Source organism: Labrus mixtus, chromosome 20 (assembly GCF_963584025.1).
Source record: "Labrus mixtus chromosome 20, fLabMix1.1, whole genome shotgun sequence".
Taxonomy (NCBI): domain Eukaryota; kingdom Metazoa; phylum Chordata; class Actinopteri; order Labriformes; family Labridae; genus Labrus; species Labrus mixtus.
This window is the reverse complement of record NC_083631.1, coordinates 23276750-23296164: the sequence shown is the minus strand read 5'-3', so window position 1 is coordinate 23296164 and position 19415 is coordinate 23276750. Positions and strand designations below refer to the sequence as shown.

General features: G+C 41.1%; 3 protein-coding genes across 4 annotated transcripts in view; all 3 read right to left on the bottom strand.

Moving 5' to 3' along the window:
* rpsa (ribosomal protein SA) lies at positions 1–3306 on the bottom strand. Its single transcript, XM_061026439.1, has 8 exons — positions 3174–3306; positions 1751–1921; positions 1527–1645; positions 1004–1249; positions 608–736; positions 340–502; positions 225–251; positions 1–132 (listed from the first exon to the last, which is right to left on the bottom strand). The coding sequence occupies exons 2-8, from the start codon at positions 1881–1883 to the stop codon at positions 38–40; spliced, it is 912 nt and encodes a 303-aa protein (XP_060882422.1). The 5' UTR covers positions 1884–1921; positions 3174–3306; the 3' UTR covers positions 1–37.
* Positions 3307–8940: 5634 nt separating this feature from the next.
* Positions 8941–15469, bottom strand: LOC132953935 (mitochondrial glycine transporter A-like). The gene is made up of 8 exons (XM_061026324.1): positions 15218–15469; positions 13275–13389; positions 12918–13042; positions 11419–11503; positions 11142–11321; positions 10878–11046; positions 10317–10477; positions 8941–10211 (listed from the first exon to the last, which is right to left on the bottom strand). Exons 2-8 carry the CDS (start codon positions 13287–13289, stop codon positions 10089–10091), a joined length of 858 nt encoding a protein of 285 aa, XP_060882307.1. The 5' UTR covers positions 13290–13389; positions 15218–15469; the 3' UTR covers positions 8941–10088.
* Positions 15470–16449: 980 nt separating this feature from the next.
* The window catches only part of LOC132995660 (myosin-9-like), a 36959-nt gene continuing 33993 nt past the window's right edge, over positions 16450–19415 (bottom strand). For both annotated transcript variants that reach the window (XM_061065747.1, XM_061065748.1), the window contains 2 exons: positions 18593–18765; positions 16450–18101 (listed from right to left, as the gene is read on the bottom strand). In XM_061065747.1, coding sequence (XP_060921730.1) covers positions 17981–18101; positions 18593–18765 — 294 coding nt within the window. In that variant the 3' untranslated portion in view covers positions 16450–17980. The remainder of the gene's footprint in view (positions 18102–18592; positions 18766–19415) is intronic.

Sequence of the window (19415 nt, the reverse complement as noted above, 5' to 3'; positions counted from 1 at the left end):
AAAAAACACTTTTATTTATGTGGCCATAGTTCTTGATTTATGACCAGTCGGCTGTGGCACCACCCCAGTCAGAAGCCTGGGCGGTGGGAGCGGTGGACCAGTCCTCTGTGGCGGGCTGAGTGCTCCAGTCCTCTGCAAGAGACAAAAAAAGTAAACCTGTTAACACAAGAATATTTATGTTTGGACAGTTTGAGATCACTGAAAGTTGAGAGAAAATATCTCACCTGTCTTAACTGCTGGAGCAGCTGCAGCTAAAAAGACAAAAACATCACATGTTAATGCTCAAACTGTTATTGTAGTTTGAAGATTATAGGTTAAATTCATAAAAAGGGATCTTACCTGGTGCAGGGAACTGCTGGATGGGCACAGATGGAACAGCCACACCCTCAGACCAGTCAGCCACCTCAGGCTGAGCAAACTCAGCAGCAGGAGCGCTCCATTCACCCTGGAACTCCTCCTTTCCGACAGCCTTCTCAGCCGCGGCCTGCTCCTCCTTCTCAATCTACATTTAAACAAAAAATAAAGATTTAGGTGAGCAATTAAAGCTGTGCAACCATTACACATTTAAACCACTGTTTCCAAGTCACGGGTGCTCATGAAGTCGTACCTCCTCAGGGTCCCTGTAGAAGTACAGATCAGGCATGACCTCCCATGGGTGCTCCCTGGAGATGGTTCCTCTCATCCTGAGGACCTCTCTGGCCAGCATCCACCACATCAGACCCACAGAGTGATGACCCTACAAGCCAGTCACAGAAAGAAACACATTGAGTTACATACTATAAACAAAAAAAGGGAAGATTTTAACATGTTTGCTGTGTGTGGCAAGACCTCTACCCCCACTGCCTCTGAGTTCAGAGAGTGGAAATAAAGAGGCCAGGCTCGTTCATTTAGCACACATCCTACACCCAACACTGCACAGACGGGATAGCGCCGGGCTCTAACGGTGTGCAACCTGTTCCACATTTTGAATCAACATGTGACTCTCCTCTTCGGTTGGTCTCACCTTGTTGTTACAGGGGATAGCAATGTCCACGTATCTCAGAGGAGAGTCCGTGTTGCACAGGGCGATGGTGGGGATGTTGACGTAGGAAGCCTCAGTCAGTGGCTGATGGTCAGCGCGAGGATCTGTCACGATCAGGAGGCGGGGCTCCCTGAAGGCTGCCTGGATCTGATTGGTGAAGGTACCGGGGGTGAAGCGACCGTGGAAGGTGGTGGCACCAGTGGCAGAGGCGAACTTCAGCACAGCTCTCTAAAGTGACCAGGGGAAAAACACGTTACGCTAAAGGAATCGGTTAATCTTTAAAGATAATATTCATTTTACAAAAGTTGAACTGTGGCGCAGGTCACTATCAAACTCCAGTCATGGGACAGCCGTCCTACTGATGTTAGCGAAAACCCGGCCGAGTCACTCTCGCACACTTCCGACACCGAAACACCGACATCAGTGCCCGGCTTTAATGGTGTGCTAATCATAGTAAGTTTACATTTGTGATGCAGCGAACACCAGAAATTCAGTTTTTAGTTACCTGTCCGGTGTTCCTGGAGGAGATGACGCACACATCAGCTGGGTTCTCAATGGCAACAATGGCCCTGGCAGCCAACAGCAGCTTCTCCCAGGTCTTCTTCAGGTTAACTATGTACACACCTGATGATCGAGGAACAAAGCAGAGCATTAACTCCATTTATTCTAAAAAAAAAAAAAAAAATCATCTTTAAACTCTTAAGTTAAGCGAGCCTCTGCACCGCTCACCGTCGCTTTTTCTCTTGTAGACGTACTGCTCCATCTGGAAGTCCAAGTTGGTACCTCCCAGATGGGTCCCTGCGGCGAGGAACTTCAGCACATCCTCCTCCTTCATTTGAAGGACATCCAGACCTCCGGACATCGTGACCGCTTTCCCTAAGTTATGAGTTAGTGGGAGAGCTGGGGAGGAGGAAAAACAGAAATGTGTTAGAAACTAATGCCTAGTTTGTCCTTACAATCCTGACAAATGAGTTAATTAAAACGCACCATAAAGACACAAGACAGGCTACTCGTTATTTTGCTCAGAAATGTCATAATGAATTCAGTTTGCTGCTAATGGGCTGAACAGGTGTACTACCGAATAGTGCTACCATGCGGCTTTGCAGCACAGGGGGGTTACTCGTCTGTCAATGTACGCTTCCTCTAAAACAGGGATGGGGCAACTTTGGTCACAGCAAGGGGCCACATTCATTTAATTCTCACTGCCAGAGGGCCAAATTGTAGCATACAAAAACGATTAGAGTCACTTATGTCTCAAATTTAACTCAACATATACCAGTGATCAGATATTAATATGGACATATTTCTGGTTTTCATGATTTCATGGCATATTCAGTCAAGTCTTCAATTAATTGATATGTAAAAATTGACCTGAGGGCCACGTTGAGGGTTGATGGGGGCCGCATGTGGCCCCCGGGCCGCCAGTTGCCCACCCAGCTCTAAAATGTAATACATGGAGTAACAAAGCTTGTTTCCAGTACTCAGAACAGAAACAGTTAACGATAGTGTTTAAAAATTGCTCAGTACTGAAAGCGATATTTGATATTACATTTGTCCATCGAAACACTTCCCCTGATATCTTAAATAATCAGAGGACCAAACAATGCCCCCCAAATACTCTAATAATGCACATAGAGCGAGTATTTAATTAATATTCAGTTATTTTCTTCTGTAAACATGATTTTAAAGGCGACACTGAGAGCCTCTGTCGTCGTTTTGAGTTATGGAATCATTTGACAAGGAAGCCAATCTCAACAGAACACCGGTGTGCTGCGAAGCTAAGAGGTATTAGCATAAGTGATCAGGGCCTGTCGGAGAAAGAAGCCACACTAAACAAGTGAAAGAGCGGTAACTAATATATCCAGATCTTAAATATAATTTCTGATTGTTTTCTGAAGAGTTATAACTGCGGTGTCTTTAACTACTGGTTAGTATTTGCAGTCAGGCACGAGCGGAACACCTCGTGTACGTGGCTAACAAGTTAGCTCTGACTGTTAGCATGATCCATTTTAGTAAATTTAAGCCTAAAAAAGACCACACAGCCCGTGTTTTCTTTGCCCTGTGGAATGTTATACGGAGGCTTTATCATTATTGAGTCGTTCTGTCGTCTTTTAAAAGGTTATTAACTAAAAATAACGATAAAGAAACTCACCACGAAACAACGCCGTATGGAAATCTGACCACACGGTGCAAAAAGAGGGAGCTCGGAGGAAATGACGTCTTATAAGTAGTAAATTTCCAAGCGTGTGATTGGCTGGTTAAAGTGAAGGGGGGGCGGGTGTTGTTTCTTGAGTTGACCGCTAGAGGGAGTTAGATACATTGTAACTGTAACAGCAGCAGAGGTAACCAGCGGTCGGTTCGGATGAGGATCCCATATTAAGACAATAGAGATGGAAAGACCATATTAAGACAATAGAGATGGAAAGACCATATTAAGACAATAGAGATGGAAAGACCATATTAAGACAATAGAGATGGAAAGACCATATTAAGACAATAGAGATGGAAAGACCATATTAAGACAATAGAGATGGAAAGACCATATTAAGACAATAGAGATGGAAAGACCATATTAAGACCGCGCTGAGACGCTGACTGCTCGGTGAAGAACTGATCTGTGTTGCAACTTTATTTGCTGAAGATAAAGAGTTCCAGGCAAAGGGGACATTAAAGTACACAATGACCCAGCGAGTTCAGAACTAACACAAATGTAACCCGAGGAGAGAAAACACAAATATGTAACTTAAATAATAATAACTTTATTTATAAAGCACCTTTTAAAAACACAGGTTTACAAAGTGCTTTGACAAACAGCAAAAACAAGAACAAACTAAACCAAACACAGAAGAACATAAACAACAGCAAGAACATAACAAATGTAAAATACTAAAAATAATTAAATACAATTCAACAGAAAAGAACCCAAAGTGCACGATACCCAACAGACATATATAACCCGACCATCACAAGAACCATCATCAGAACCATCACAAGAACCATCATAAGAACCATCACAAGAACCATCACAAGAACCATCATAAGAACCATCACAAGAACCATCATAAGAACCATCATAAGAACCATCACAAGAACCATCACAAGAACCATCATAAGAACCATCATAACAACCATCACAAGAACCATCACAAGAACCATCATAAGAACCATCATAAGAACCATCATAACAACCATCATAAGAACCATCATAAGAACCATCATAACAACCATCACAAGAACCATCACAAGAACCATCATAAGAACCATCATAAGAACCATCATAACAACCATCATAAGAACCATCATAAGAACCATCATAAGAACCATCACAAGAACCATCATAAGAACCATCATAAGAACCATCATAACAACCATCATAAGAACCATCACAAGAACCATCACAAGAACCATCATAAGAACCATCACAAGAACCATCACAAGAACCATCATAACAACCATCATAAGAACCATCATAAGAACCATCATAAGAACCATCATAAGAACCATCATAAGAACCATCACAAGAACCATCATAAGAACCATCATAAGAACCATCACAAGAACCATCACAAGAACCATCATAAGAACCATCACAAGAACCATCATAAGAACCATCACAAGAACCATCATAAGAACCATCACAAGAACCATCATAAGAACCATCACAAGAACCCAACAACACGAGCTGATACCAAGAGGAACCAAAGATTTAAAAAGATGTAAGAAACTAAAAGAGCTAAAAGCAAATCAAAAGAGAACAGCAATAAGAAGGTAAGAGCAGAAAAAGAAATAGAAACAAGTGGTTAAAGGATAAAAAAATAAAAAAAAATATATATAATATTAATAAAAATAAAAAGTAAATATAAATATAAAACATAAATAGATCCCTGTGAGCTTAGACAGGTTTTATTACTCGAATATATCCATTTAGTGCTTTACTTTTACTTCCATTCTCTCAAAGACAAAGAGGCCTTTTTATATTTTATATTTGACCTCATAATAAACATATAAACATTTTAGTTCTGTAGGTTCAGAAAAGAAGAAAAATCCCCCAGAATCAATTAAATGAATTCATAAAATATGGAAGCCCTGGGTGGACATACAGCCAGTTTTATTTTATTCTGTTTTTCTGTGATAGCGAGTATATTTAAGGATTTTTTTCTTAATTAAGAACCAGACTTAGGTACCATTCACAGCTATATAATAACCTCAGGTGCAATAAGAGATGTAGAAAGTAGAGAGAAGAAAACATATTTATATTTTCATTTCATTGTACAGTGTTCCCCTTTCTTATTTTTTATTTGTATTATATATTTTCTTTAATACAGTGTATAGCTTCTGTACAGTTTACTATCTAATTTATTATTATTATTATTATTATTATTATTATTATTATTATCACTTAGCTGTTACTTCAACTTATTATTTTTTTTAATTTTATTTGTATTTTTCTACTCTTTTTTTCTTATAATGTTATTCTATTTTATATATAATTTTAACTTTTTTGTAGAAGCTGACTCAGGGAGAAACACACAAAAATTCCAACGTACCTGTACTGTCCTGTACCTGTGCAAATGGCAATAAACATCTATTCTATTCTATTCTATTGACAGTGGAAACGTAAATGAAAGTGCACCTAACTGAACTGAAGCGGATAGTTAAGTGGACACGGGGCTTTAATAATTTTTTTATCTTGGGGTAACAATGCTGATTTTCCTGCGATAAAAAGTGAATTCCTCAAAATCTTGAGAAAATTAATGAATTTAAAAAAGACTATCACGGGAAAACCAGCACTGTCACCCCGAGGTTACAGCATTAAAAACAATTTAAAAAATAAAAATATAGTGATGCATGTCCACTAAGGGCTTCCGTATCACATTTTTAATACATAACCGACTCAAATGACCTCATTACAAAAAAAAAAACATTTTGATTCCCAGGCCGAAGTTTCACACATTTTCAGTGTAAAATAATCAACTCAGCTCTACTTTTACTACTTAAAATAATAAATTAATTATCTAGTAATTTGATATAAGGATCTAAATCACTGGAATAATCCGCTCTGCCTGATGGGAACTTTAAGATTTCAGCATTTTCAACTCGTTTGATGCATCTTATACTTCAGGTGACCTTTCATGCTTCAACGCAGTACTTCTTATTTTACTTCGATGTAACCTGTGAGTTCTTCTTCCATCTCTGAGAAACACGATCATCACTGAGACTGAAGAGACTCCCGAGCAGATCCGAGGATTGATGGGTAAAATAATGATCTAATGTGTTGATGTAATACTCCAGTTTGGATGGAAGTCAAGGCCGGTTGAAAGGTTAGGGAAGGAAAAGTGGGCTGTAGTTTTCTGATGGTGTAATAACATGTTTTGTTTTTGTTTTCTGGGAATGATCAGGCTGTCAACACACACAGAGTCCTTTTGGTCCGATGCCATGACACTACGAGTAATACCAGTGAGGTAACTCTGAGGCTCATTCACAGCCTGTGTTTACTCTCATGGTAAAAAAACAACCAATCAGCAGTGATTGTTCATAAGAGGTCTGCAGGTCAAATAGACTTTAAGACACAATCATTTCCAGTATTCCCAGTAAAGATTATTGTCATATCTTTAAGACAAACTTGAGTTGTGCTTCAGAAGAGAAACCTTTAAGTAGGAGATTCATTTCTGCAAAGTACGGTGGCTCTGAAGGTCAACTGTATGAGTATTTAAAGAGGACATATGATCCCCCTCCTCCACCTTTTCAAACAGTCCCCTCCTCCACCTTTTCAAACAGTCCCCTCCTCCACCTTTTCAAACAGTCCCCTCCTCCACCTTTTCAAACAGTCCTCTCCTCCACCTTTTCAAACAGTCCCCTCCTCCACCTTTTCAAACAGTCCCCTCCTCCACCTTTTCAAACAGTCCCCCTCCTCCACCTTTTCAAACAGTCCCCCTGTGGTCTAAATGAAACATCTGTGCTGTGCTTTGGTCAAAATATAACATGAATCAAGCACCAGAGGAGGTTTGTGACCCTGTATAAACCAGCTCTCTCAGAACGCTCCGTTTTGGTGTGTGTGTCTCTTTAAATGTAATGACCCCCCCCCCCCCCTGAGTTTTCCCAGTAGACATCACTCCTCTGTAGCGAGAATAAAAATGGCCGACCTGCTCAAAAGTTTAGTTCTAGTCTGGGGGTGGAGTCCATGGGCGGAGACACCAGGGGAGGGGAGAATCCCACTGTGACATCACAAGGAGAGCACATTTGAAACAGAGCATTTTTCTCTGTGTTGTAAGACTTATGCAGACCACAAACAAAGGACTGGATGGTTTATTTCACATGTTGTGGGTCAGTAGACTCTCAGGTTACACAGATAAATGATCAGAAACACTAGAAGAGGATTTTTCATGATATGTCCCCAAGGTTAGACGTGTTTTCTTTATACAGCTTCAGTATCTCCTGTCTGAGCAGATACATAAACCTTAATTGCTTCACATCTCAGTTTGACTTTGACAGCTGTTCTCTCTCCGTGTTCTCGTTCCCTATTTGCTTGTTATGTCACCTCCTCCGCTTCTTATCTGTGGGTCACAGCGCTCTGATACTTTGGTCTCTCTGCTCCGACCGTCTGTGGAAAACGCTGAGTGATGAGACTTTGAAATCTCTCAGATAGTTCTGAACACCACGGCCAGCAGTTTTATATCCTGACTCATGAATGAGAGACGAGACAGAGGGAGTTCAAAGGAGAGGAGATTTAAACCTGTCAGATTTTTAGTTTTAAAAGGATTTTATTCAGTTGTTGTTTCTGCTCTCTGACAGAAGAACAGCGCTCACACAGAGGGAAATAATGACGACTTGTTTCTGCACACAAGTAGGACAAAGATAAAATGCTGCTTTGAGATAAGATTCATATTTAGTGCTGTGTCAGCCGGCCAGGGGCGCAACCACACTCTGTCGACTGGGGGGACCGACCCGGCCGCACTGACTTACACAGGGGGGGCGTTTGAATACCACTTTTTCCCGTTTGGGGTCGCGGGGTCGCGGGGTCGCTGGAGCTGATCCCAGTTTTAGAGACGGGGCTACACCCATAACCAGCCAATCACAGGGCTGACACATAGAGACAGACAACCAGACACACTCACATTCACACCTACGGGCAATTTTAGAGTCACAAAATGAGGAGCATGTCTTTGGACTGTCGGGGGAAGCCGGAGTACCCGAAGGCTCCTTTCTGAACCTTCTGTGAGGCAGCTCATGTGAATGAATTAAATTGTGCTGTGATTGAGAGATTCTCAGCTGAGATGTCTGAATGACTCCATGATGTGGAAGGTCCTGTTAATGATCAGACACGGAAATAAAAAATTAATTCATCATATCTTGATGACATAATCTACTCTCTATCTCTATCTACTTTTACATAACACAAGAGTTGGCAGCATGTACGTACTGAGGTTGAAGACACACCTCTTACCAGCTGCCTTTAAGATTTTAAACTTTTACTCTGCTCTGTAATTATTATTTTTTTTAAACTCTTTTAATTTCTTTACTTTTATTTAAATTAATTTCATTTGAATTATTTTTATTTTAACATATTTTCACATTGAATAATTTCAGTGATTTTTTAAATGTTCTATTTTAATGTTTCTTTTCTTTCCTCTGTCATGATGCTTTTGATGTCTTGTGTGTGTGCGACATAAATAAACTTGCCTTGCCTCTGGACTTCTTTACACACTCAGAAAAGTTGCAGGTCTAAAAAAATAAATGCATGCAAACTCCAGCTTACTGTCTAACTTTGCAAAAACACATTAACCAGCTCTGGACTCGTCCCTGCAGTACGGTCGGTTATGCAGTTTGTTGTCCGACTACAACATCTCAGGTCGGTCGCTTTAACTTTCCTAACATGTTACTCTACTCAACGGTTCAATCATTTACACACAAATAAAACGAGGTTTCACAGATTTAATGGACATGTGGGAAAGTCAAGCAGTGGGAGGACATCTTTACATGATAATACTGAGAACAAAAAATCATTAAGGCAGATAGATGAACTACATTTATACTACAGCACATATCAACCATTACAAAAATATAAATACATCAGTGTTATTAGGAAGACAAAGGTCTATGAAACTGGGCCATGACAGACCTGCAGGGGTTAAAGTGCAATACAAAGATCGGAACTGGAAGTGGGACGAGTAATGATTTCCTCACAGCAGCCCCTCTGACATCTCAGACAACAAGAGAGAGAGACGCCTGTACTCCCACAGAGGAATTTCACAAAGACGACCTCAGTGAACGTCTGAGTCCGACTTAAAAAAAACCAGCACAACTATGATGATGAACGCATGCAGCACGCCTGTCGTGTTAGGAACTAATGTCTCCACAGTTACAGTGCAAGTTCACTGAATGAGATAAGATTCTCAAAAAAATGCTGCATGCTGGGATACCTTTTGAAGAAGACAAGGCTGGCGAGGTGTGATTGAAGATTGAACAGCCAATCAGGATGCAGCAGCAGCAGGTTTCTGAGCAGCTTTTTGTGCAGCCAGAAGAGCGAGAATGTGGTTGATAGCAGAGACTCAGAAAGTGATTTTTAGTTTGTGGGATGAAGTCTTAAATACAAAACGATTTTTAAAAAAACCAAAAAAAACCCCATTGTTTAAAATACAGAGCTGCCTGACATCCAGCCGAAGCTTCCTCAAGGCTCCACCTTTCCCCTCATCATTTCATTTTCAGCAACAGTTTTAGACCGCTGTGTGGCCACCTTGTTGGGGGTCTCGTTGGATTGCAGGGACTCCACTCCATCGGGAGGAGGAGTTCAAGAATCGCTCTGAAGCTCGAGACAAACGTCTTCTTCCTGAACTTCAGACAAACCTCGCTGAGCAGCTTCAACGGATCCACTTCAACGACTCGTTGTGTTCATGTTAGTCATTTTAGAAATGTGTTAGCTTCTTTTGTTCGTCAGTCATCTCCTCCTCGTGCAGTAAAATCATTTAAGTCACGGGAGCAAAACTTAAGCTCCTCCCTCCCGCTCACATTTCTGTCTTCACTCGTCACATTCTGTTTCTTCCAACACGTCCTAAATCCACTCTCTTCTTCATGACTTCAGTCCCATTTGCGCCATCATCTGCTCGTACACCGTCCACGCCATGGCGGCCATCATGGTCCTCCTCAGCGCCCGAGGAACCGCCCCTCTGAAGAAGCCCTGCAGCTTGTGTTCCTGATGAGGAGAGAGGAGACGTGAGAAGAGGAAGAGCGCTCACACTCAGCCATCGAGTGACATGCTGAAAGCAGAATACATAAAGAGAGAGAGAGAGATAATCACCATGTAGATGATTCTTATCGCCTCGGCCGTCCTCAGCTGGGGATTCACTTGAACTTGTGTTTTTACAACGTCAGCCGGCTGCGTGATCAGAGACGCCAAAATACCCGCCATGACCCCACAGCCGAAGTTCGCCAACGGGGCCGAAGACGACGAGCTGATTTCTGAAAAAGAAGATGCAAAGAAATGTTTAAAAATTTTAAAGACAAACTGTTGTGTCTCGTTTTCCTCCATGTTCTTTCTTAACAAACTCCTCGAGTCGCCGCTTCAGATTCTCTTTGGTTAAAACTCCTAACCGGGTGAAAATGGAGTCATTTGAATATTTCTCACTTTGCTCGTTATCAAAGTGTTCAGAAAAGATAAAGGGGGTAATAATGGATTTGAAGTGTCTAAAAATGTAAATTCTGGTTGGTGTTTTTTGTTTTGGATTTTGAAAATTTCCAAAAAAATCAGAGAATCAAAAAAGACCGAGTTCTTTGAGTTTTCTGTTTTCATCTCAAGAAGTTCACTGATTTACACAAGCTGGTTATTTTTCTGCCTCGTGCTCCGTGTGTGCTCGCTCACCTTTGGGCAGCGAGGCCTTGGTCTGGCTGTAGAACATCACGTAGATCCCAGAGAAAGGAACGTCTCGGAGCAGAGTGGCCATCAAACCGGAGAAGAGCGCGACGGGACCTTCAGTCCGACACACGCTGCGCAGAGCGCCCGTCACACTCTGATAACTGTACCTGCCACACTGACACATGACATCACACACGTTACCTTTAAAAACCTCACTCAAGGTGAATCTTCAAATCGTACATCACCTCCTCTCTCGTCTCATGTGCTTACTTCAAATCGTGTCTTGATGACGGTGACCGGCAGCATGAAGACGCCGGCGACTGTGCGGGCGCTGCCTCCCAGCAGCACGGCGTCCAGGGCCCCCGGGCGGCCCTCCTGGAAGAAGTGCTGCTTCAGAGAGTAGTAGGTGCTAAAGTAGATCCCCACGCCTGGGATGGTCCGAACGAACGACTGAGAGGAGCAGACGGATGAAGAGCAGAAGAGTCAGAGAAGAGGAAAACATTTCACAGAGAACAGACGGATAAATAAATAAATAAACGTTTCTAACCGGTGAGATTCCTTTCCACAGTCCCAGCAGCTTCTCTGTTCGCACCACGCTCCGCAGCACGGTCACCATCCCCACTCTGCTCGAGCTGAGAGAGGAAACATTCAGGTAAGCCGACACATGACAGTGATCGATTTAATGTAGAGCTGCATGTGACATCACGTGTTTCACTTCATTCAGTTCATGGGGTCAAACCTTCTCGTGTGGTCAATACTATACGTCACTGACCCCCCCGGGGGGAAATGTGTGGTCACAGCGTACGCAGTTGTGACGCGGATACATACGTACATGAGTAAACATTTGGTGTGAAAAAAGAGAGGCACGCGTAACAGTAACACATAAAAGTCGATGTGGCAGTTTGTTGAGAGGGATCGGAGCTCAGTCTGAATCTCCACACTCACAGACCTGCAGGGTGACTCTTAAGAGCCGACCCACTGATTAATAATCAAGTGCTTCAAGGCTCTGGTGCACTTTTATGTTCCTCCATGAGTCAAAATATCTGAAGACTTTTTTTTAGGAAGACTTGCCGAGAGTTCTTGGTGAACCAGCTTCCCCGAGTTGACTGATTTCGATTGATTTATTGATTGATAAATTGCAGTGAAGCATCAGAGTCAGATGCTATGACGACAGTTTTGCCCTTATTTCAAAGCTCCTTTTAATTGGACGATTTCACAGTGTATCAATGTTGTGAGCAGAAACGAAGCTGCTTCAATACGTGCTTTAACTAGTCAATGACATTAACGTCATCATCCCTGCCTACTCGCCAGACGTGTGTCAAAAGTACTGACATTCATTACTCAGGTAGAAGTATAGATAGTAGGGTTTAAAACACTTCTGTAGAAGTTGAAGTATCAACTTGAGCTTTTTACTCAAGGAAAAGTGTAAAAGTACTGGTTTCAAAACTACTTAAAAGTATAAAAGTAAAAGTAATGTAAGGGGAAAAAATGCCATTAAGGACAAAAGCTTAGGCCGCGCCACAGGGGCCTATAGTGCACTACCCCACCTCCCCAAAAAAAACATTTTTCTAAAGGCCATAATGACTATAATGTTATATTAAAATGTTAAAAAATTAGGTGGGTGTCGGAATGGTATATGTTTATACTTCTCATCCAACCACAAACAAATTCACTCTATCCGGATGGCGCGATTTATCTGGAGAAGTTTTTTTTGCGGAATGAAACAGGAGTAACGAGGCTATTTTTAAAATGTAAGAAGTAGAAAGTAAAAAGTCGGCTGAAAAATAATTACTCCAGTAAAGTATAGATACCCAAAATTTCTACTTGAGTAAGGTAATGAAGTATTTGTACTTTGTTACACCTCTGCTACTCGCTCTGATTTTCCACATCACCCTGACTCCTTGCAGAAAGTTTACTAGGGGGGCCTGCAGGACTTTTTTTCCAGGTGAAGTTGGGGATGTAATATTCAGCAGTTAACCCGAGCATCTTTGGTATATTTTCAGGAGTGCATGTATTCTAAAGACTATAATTTGTGTGTAGACTCACCCGGGCTTCATGCTGCTGTGTAGTGTCTGCAGGCGGGTCTTGACGAGGTCCAGGGGCTGGAAGAGCAGCGTGGAGCAGGTTCCACTGAGGGAGCCACACATGAAGGCTTTGATCGCTGGGTGAGCCTGAAGGAGTTTTAAAAAAGTGTTGTATAAATCAGCTGTCATGTAACAACATGTAAAGATCAAACCGCCTCCATACCCTCCTCTACATGTCGTGTCAGACAGGATAGTAAAACGGGTCAGCAGTGTGTCAGACTGCTGTAATCTCTGCTGCACGATGCCCCGACCTCCAGTTTGATCCTTCTGGTTGTTAAGTTATCGCCAGAAAACGAAAGTAATCAGCGTGAAGACTCACCACAGATAGCTCCATTGTTCTGCAGGGTGATGACTTTACGACTTTACGACACAGAAACCCGCTCTCCTCGTCTTTTCCTCTGCTGCTGCGGTCCAAACTCAAACTCGCCGCACACCTGAAAAGAGAGAAAATGAGACGAGACCAATTCAAGAATGTCCTCTACATAACGACTAAGCACGGGCGCCATCCTGCAGCCTGTTAACACACAGGAGGCTTCACATACAGATCAGCTGACACACACAGCTCTTCATTAAGTTAAGAAACATCAGCGTGCTACATATTAGGAGGGAAGCAGGTCACTCTGCTGCACGAGTTTCATGTGAGAATAAACACGATGACCTGATTGATTTAATGATGTGTGTCATGTGTGTGTAGATATAATGTGCCCAGCCCAAATCAGGCTCACAAGAAGACACCATTATTCACCAGAGACATCTTAAAAAAGGAGCCATCAAAGACCGTCAGCCATCTGTAAACTTTAAGGACTTCATGTTTCCCTCATGTCGGCTCCTGCTGCTCTATCAGAGCGTGATCCAGCCCATCCTACTGTACTGTTCCACTAGCTTCTTTAACATGTTATCTGTTAAAAACAGAGGCAAACTCACACACATCACAGCTACGTCTGCATGTATAATATGTCTCCCCCACAGCCAACCTATCAGAACTCAACAACGGGGACATCACAGGTGTTGCAACCTCGATAGAACAGGACATCACACATCCACTAAACACCTCCACCTCAGAGGGGGAACGTCATATTGTTGTTTGATGTGTTTGTTCTCTACTGTGTGTTTTGAGTATTTACTCTTCTGTGGTGTTTGTTTGTCTGTTGGATGAATACTGTGCAGTAAAAAGGAGTTTCTCCATTGGGACCATAAAGTCTAATTCTGCAAAAACTGATCAGAAACCAAAGTAGAAACAATGACTACTGATAAAATGTTCAAGTAATAATAAACCCCACGGATGCCTGCTTCAAGCTCAAGAAATGAAAAGTGAAATCTTCTGAGCGTTAAAAATCCCTTCTGGCCTAGGATTGCATTGGGATCCCCCAGGAGGAGCTGGAAAACCATGCTGGGGAGAGGGGGTGTCTGGGGCGACTTGCTCAGCCTGCTGCCACCGGAGAAGAGGAAGAAAATGGGTGGATGGATGAAATGTGTTTCTAAGTAATCGCCTCCAAATTCATAGAAACCTGTGACCTCCTTGGTGTTTTTCAGGGTCCTGTTAACAACTGTGCAACCAAAGACTTCTGTCACAGTCTGACATATAACACATGTTTCAGTTCCATAAATGAGCTTGATTTTGGTTTAAATGAGAAAATCAATCAACTATTTTGTCTTTAAATCTTTTACGTAACCTTTTGTCTCGATGTGATCACACCTCCTCTAAAAGTCCAGTCCGCTCTGTGGCACATGGACAATTATGCAACTTATTACAAAACCTTCTTATTAACCATATTTACTGAACTGTATAAATTATATGATATTGATGTATTAAAGAAGATACAATGGATTTGTGTAGCCAAGAACAGATCCAGCACAGGAGGTCTAAATGTTTTATATTTCTCTGTCTGTATGTTTAATAGTTTTAGTGTACTTTTTTTTTTTTGGTTTTAATTACAAAACTATGATTGGACACATGTATCCAGAGTCAAAAAGCAGAGATGTGTGAAATTTAATAAAATATGAAAGAAGCTTCACACGCAGTAAAAATAAATAATATATTTTATAACACCTATATAGAAAGTAATAATACGCATTTTATTTTACATAGGAAACTTGTTAAAACAGACAGAAACAGTCAAAATATTAAGCATGCTGTGTTATCTTGCTCATTAAAGTATAATTATTAATGTTTTAATTGAGTTACTGACACGTAAAATAACTAAATTATCTTTTTAAATAAAAAAAAAAACGCTTAAAAAAAGTCTGAGTAAAGCATCTTACCCTGCTCAGATCTGTGGCCGTTGGTTAGCTGACTGCATATTTGTGTTGAACGTTGAGGTAGGACGTTTTTTTCTCCTCCGTAGTAGTCTGGTTTTTCTCTCAAACCGCGTCCAGAATGAGCTAAAGTATCTTCTGACCGACTGTTACAACTACAGCGACGACACACCTGAGTTTGACCCGCCGCAGGTACTCTGTACGGTCACATGAAACTCTTGTGAAACTGTCCGGTCAGTAAAACCGGCCGGTTCCTGTTCGACGACGCATGCGTGTCGTAGCTGCTAATAAAGGCCCCACCCATTTAGGAGCTACTGACTTCTGATTGGTTAAACGGCTTCCGTTGTTGTGGATATTAAATGAGCTCCAACTGCTTCCAACAAGTTAGCGTATTAAAAGTTCAGAAACTTGTTTATACCTCATTTAAACTCTATATTGTTTTATATTCAACTTGTTAATAAAATACTACACTATATATTCAGAGTGACAGGTACGTTTTTAAATAAACTATTACTCAGAAAATTTGTATTATTCCACTTTTTTAAATAAATAAATACCAAATTAACGGTGGTGCAGAAACTCTTGAAAACTTTGAATTACACAAAACTAATTTAAGTTATTTAATTACAACTTTGTAATCAACAACGTTGAAAAAATGTTTAATAATTGAATCCTCGTCGCAACAAAAAAAAACACTCATTACAATGCAGAAAGTCTTATTCTAGGTTATTTTAAAAGCATTTACGAATATTGACATACAGGGAAAGCAGATTTGCCTATTGACAATATTATTCCCTTAGTAACACAGGAAAATAATATTAATAAATAAATAAATACTTACTTTCAATGAATGATTATTGTCGAAGAAAAGGCAGAATTTGTATCCGTATTTTGAATCACAGATGCAGTTCTAGTAACAGTAACACGCTGTACAAAGTGGACTAATTTCAAGTCATTATCAAAAGTATTAAAGTTCAGGCTGATAATAACACAACGACGTAACACCAAAACACCCTGAAAGGAGTTCTCACCCAAAGCTCTCCATCCTTGTTTACTATTTTTAACTCGCTGGTGAACCATCGGGAAACCGGTTCTGACTTGCTGGAGTTCTGGTTGTCCGTGTCTGCCCCCTGCTGGTGAAAATACGTCATTCCATAAACAACAACTTAAGCATCAGTACAACAACCGGTGCACATCTAGTCGACATGAAAAATAAAAGAAACACGAGTAGTCCCATGTAGCAGTTTAGAAAGCCTCTTTATTTGCAATAACACCAACATTTCACAACATGAGATCCATTCCAGAGGTGCAGACAGACAAACATTGTAGAAGAGTTGGGAGTTGCATTTTTTTTCCATTTTTCGTTTCTTAAGTGCGAAAGGTTTAATTTTGCGAGCTGTTATTCTTAACAACACGTTCCTCTCACTTCCCAGCAGTGTGAGCCGAAAGCCGCCCCCCCCCTCCCCTCCCCAGAGCACAGCCCGCGAGGGGTTAACATCATCCTCACACACTTGATTTTAAAAACTGTTTCTCTGCTCCACTACCTTTTTTTCATGATCCACCCCTTAACAAGCGGTGCTCTGAGAATACAGTGTGTGCTGAGTAATAAACAACCCCACCACCGTTTAAACGCCACCTTCTACATTAACATAAAAAAAAAAAACACTGATAGTGAAGAACATAAAAAATAAAAACGAATGCACGTCCAGATGAGAAGCCAACGACTGCACGGAAGATTTCAGACGCATTTAAGGCCTTAGTGTGTGTTGGCACTCTGAGCTCCTTCGTCGTCATTCCAATGAAGCGCACAAAGGCAGTGGTTTATATGTCGAGGCTTAAGCTTCTTTTTTTTTTTCCATCTCAGTGCAAAATGAAGAAATTTCCGCACATTCACAATCAAATAAATGCCTTCAATACGCCTCAGAGTCTCCAATTTCTTACCTGAATTCTGCCTCAGGATTTAGCTTCTGCATGAAATGTGTGCATCACATTGTTAAGCCCAAAAAGCAAAAGTCAGAGTACTAACTGCAGCTAAATCGATAGGATACATGTCAGCATTTTTAACCGTCATTATAAACTGAGGCGAGAGCGCGAGCATAATAAACACGAAGAAGAAGAAGAACTTCCATTTTTAACCATTATATATATAAAAAAAAAAGTCTGCATAAAATACAATTCTATAGATCGAGATATTACTTTGGTCCCCGTCCGGTAATCACCCTTCCTGTACGTAGAACTTCACTCTGTTTTTCTTTCTTCAATTAGAAAAATAGATCCCACATCAGGACTACTCATAATTGGAATGTTTCCTTATAAAAATATCTTTTTCTTTCTTTGTTTTTTTGTCCCAGAGAATGAAAAAATGAAGCAAAACAAAAAACAATTTGGCCCAAAAATAAATGCGTTTGTCAGCATGGTGATTGTCCGAGTTAACTGGCTTGTGTGTGTGTGTGTGTGTGTGTGTGTGTGTGTGTGTGTGTGTGTGTGTGTGTGTGTGTGTGTGTGTGTGTGTGTGTGTGTGTGTGTGTGTGTGTGTGTGTGTGTGTGTGTGTGTGTGTGTGTGTGAGAATGCATAGATTGTCGTGTTGTATCGATCAGACTGTCACAGGACTAAAAACCTCTTTAGTTTTAACACCATCCTTATCTGTGCTGTCAGTAGGTACAGTAATGTGAGCTCGTGTGATTCGGGTCTGTCTGTATGTGATGCACTTCCTTCTTCTATTTTTTGTTTTGTTTTCTTCTGTAAGAGTCGAGCGCCGCTGTGGCTCTTCATTCAGGTTTTGGCTCAGAGGTGTCGCTCTTCGGCTCGCTCTTCGGCTCGCTCTCCTCGTCGCTTTCCGGGCCAGGGCGAGTGATAGCGCGGCGGATGGGGAAGGGGAGGTCGCCACGTCTGGAAACAGAGAGAAATAAAAATTAAAGCTACTGCACAGCCAGAAGGATGTAAGACACACCAGTGGCTTTTAAGGAAATAATTATACAGTCAGCAGGTTTTTGATTACAGCAGTCCAATTAATAAAGAAAAGGCAGAATTCTAACCTTTGTCAAATAATCATTTAAAGGTCTCATATCCTCCTCCTCTTCTTCAGTTTAAATAAGTCTCAGAGCTCCTCAAAACATGTGTGTGAAGTTTCTTGTTCTAAATCCACTCTGATCCTGTATTTGATCATGTCTATAAACCCCTCTATTTCAGCCCTGCTCAGAACAGACTGTTTCTGTGTCTGTACCTTTAAATATGTAAATGAGCTGTGTCTGACCACGCCCCCTCTCTGAAAGGGCTTGGGTGTCTCGGGCTTTCTCGCTCCATGTCCTATTGTTTACAGTGAGAAGGCAGTGTGTAGGAAACATGAAGGCTGCTGGGACTTCTGGGTCCCTTTTCCCCACCTCAGCTTGTTCTTCAGGGAGCTCACTTCTCGGTTCATGACTTCTGAGGACTCGATGGCGTCCTCCAGCTCTCTCTGCAGTTTCCTTCGGTTGGCGTTGGCTCTCTGAGCCTCCTCCTCAGACTCCTCCAGCTGACGCTTCAGCTGCTTCACGCGAGAGTTCAACTTGTCCACCTGGAATTAAAAACACAAAAATAAGAACAGAAAAAAAAAAAATGAAGACTACATTTACCTTCACAATACATCTGACATGATGTAGAGGAGCTGGTTTATGCCTCAGAGTGCATCCTTGCGACAATCTAACTTTACACTTAATTGTTTAAGTATATTAAATAAACAGCACACTTATCAGGTATATTAACCCTCATGTATCACTGTGGACATTTTTGTCCATTTGGTCAAATATTCCCTCTTCCTCTGGTCATCATTTTGTCTGTTAGTGCATATGGCACACATTTTTTATAAGAAAGTCTCTCTTGAAACATTTTTGAACGCACATTTTAATGTTTTTAATAGATCAATAGAACACTGTGAAACATGTTTACGACCCTCTTAAGTCATTAAGGACAAAAATGTCCATGCCAAAAAACTGCTATAAAAATAGAACAGATTGATATTTTTTTCTACTTTTTTTCTGCATAAATCTCTTCATAAAATAATCAAAAAAATATAAAATATTGAATAATTATCAGGAATTTAACCCTTAAAATGCCAGAATCATGTAATCAAACTGGCATTTAAAGGGTTAAATTCCTGATAATTACTCAATATTTTTGAGCAGGGCTGGAGTTGTTTAAGAGATGTATGCAGAAAAAAGTAGAACA

Coding starts and splice junctions, on each gene's coding strand:
- rpsa (XM_061026439.1), bottom strand. CDS start 1,883: ATGTCCGGAGGTCTGGATGTCCTTCAAATGAAGGAGGAGGATGTGCTG. Junction 503..607: donor TCTACAGGGACCCTGAGGAG/GTACGACTTCAT, acceptor GTTTAAATGTAG/ATTGAGAAGGAGGAGCAGGC. Junction 252..339: donor CCAGCAGTTCCCTGCACCAG/GTAAGATCCCTT, acceptor TTGTCTTTTTAG/CTGCAGCTGCTCCAGCAGTT.
- LOC132953935 (XM_061026324.1), bottom strand. Junction 11,322..11,418: donor TGTGGAAAGGAATCTCACCG/GTTAGAAACGTT, acceptor TGCTCCTCTCAG/TCGTTCGTTCGGACCATCCC. Junction 11,047..11,141: donor TCATCAAGACACGATTTGAA/GTAAGCACATGA, acceptor GTCATGTGTCAG/TGTGGCAGGTACAGTTATCA.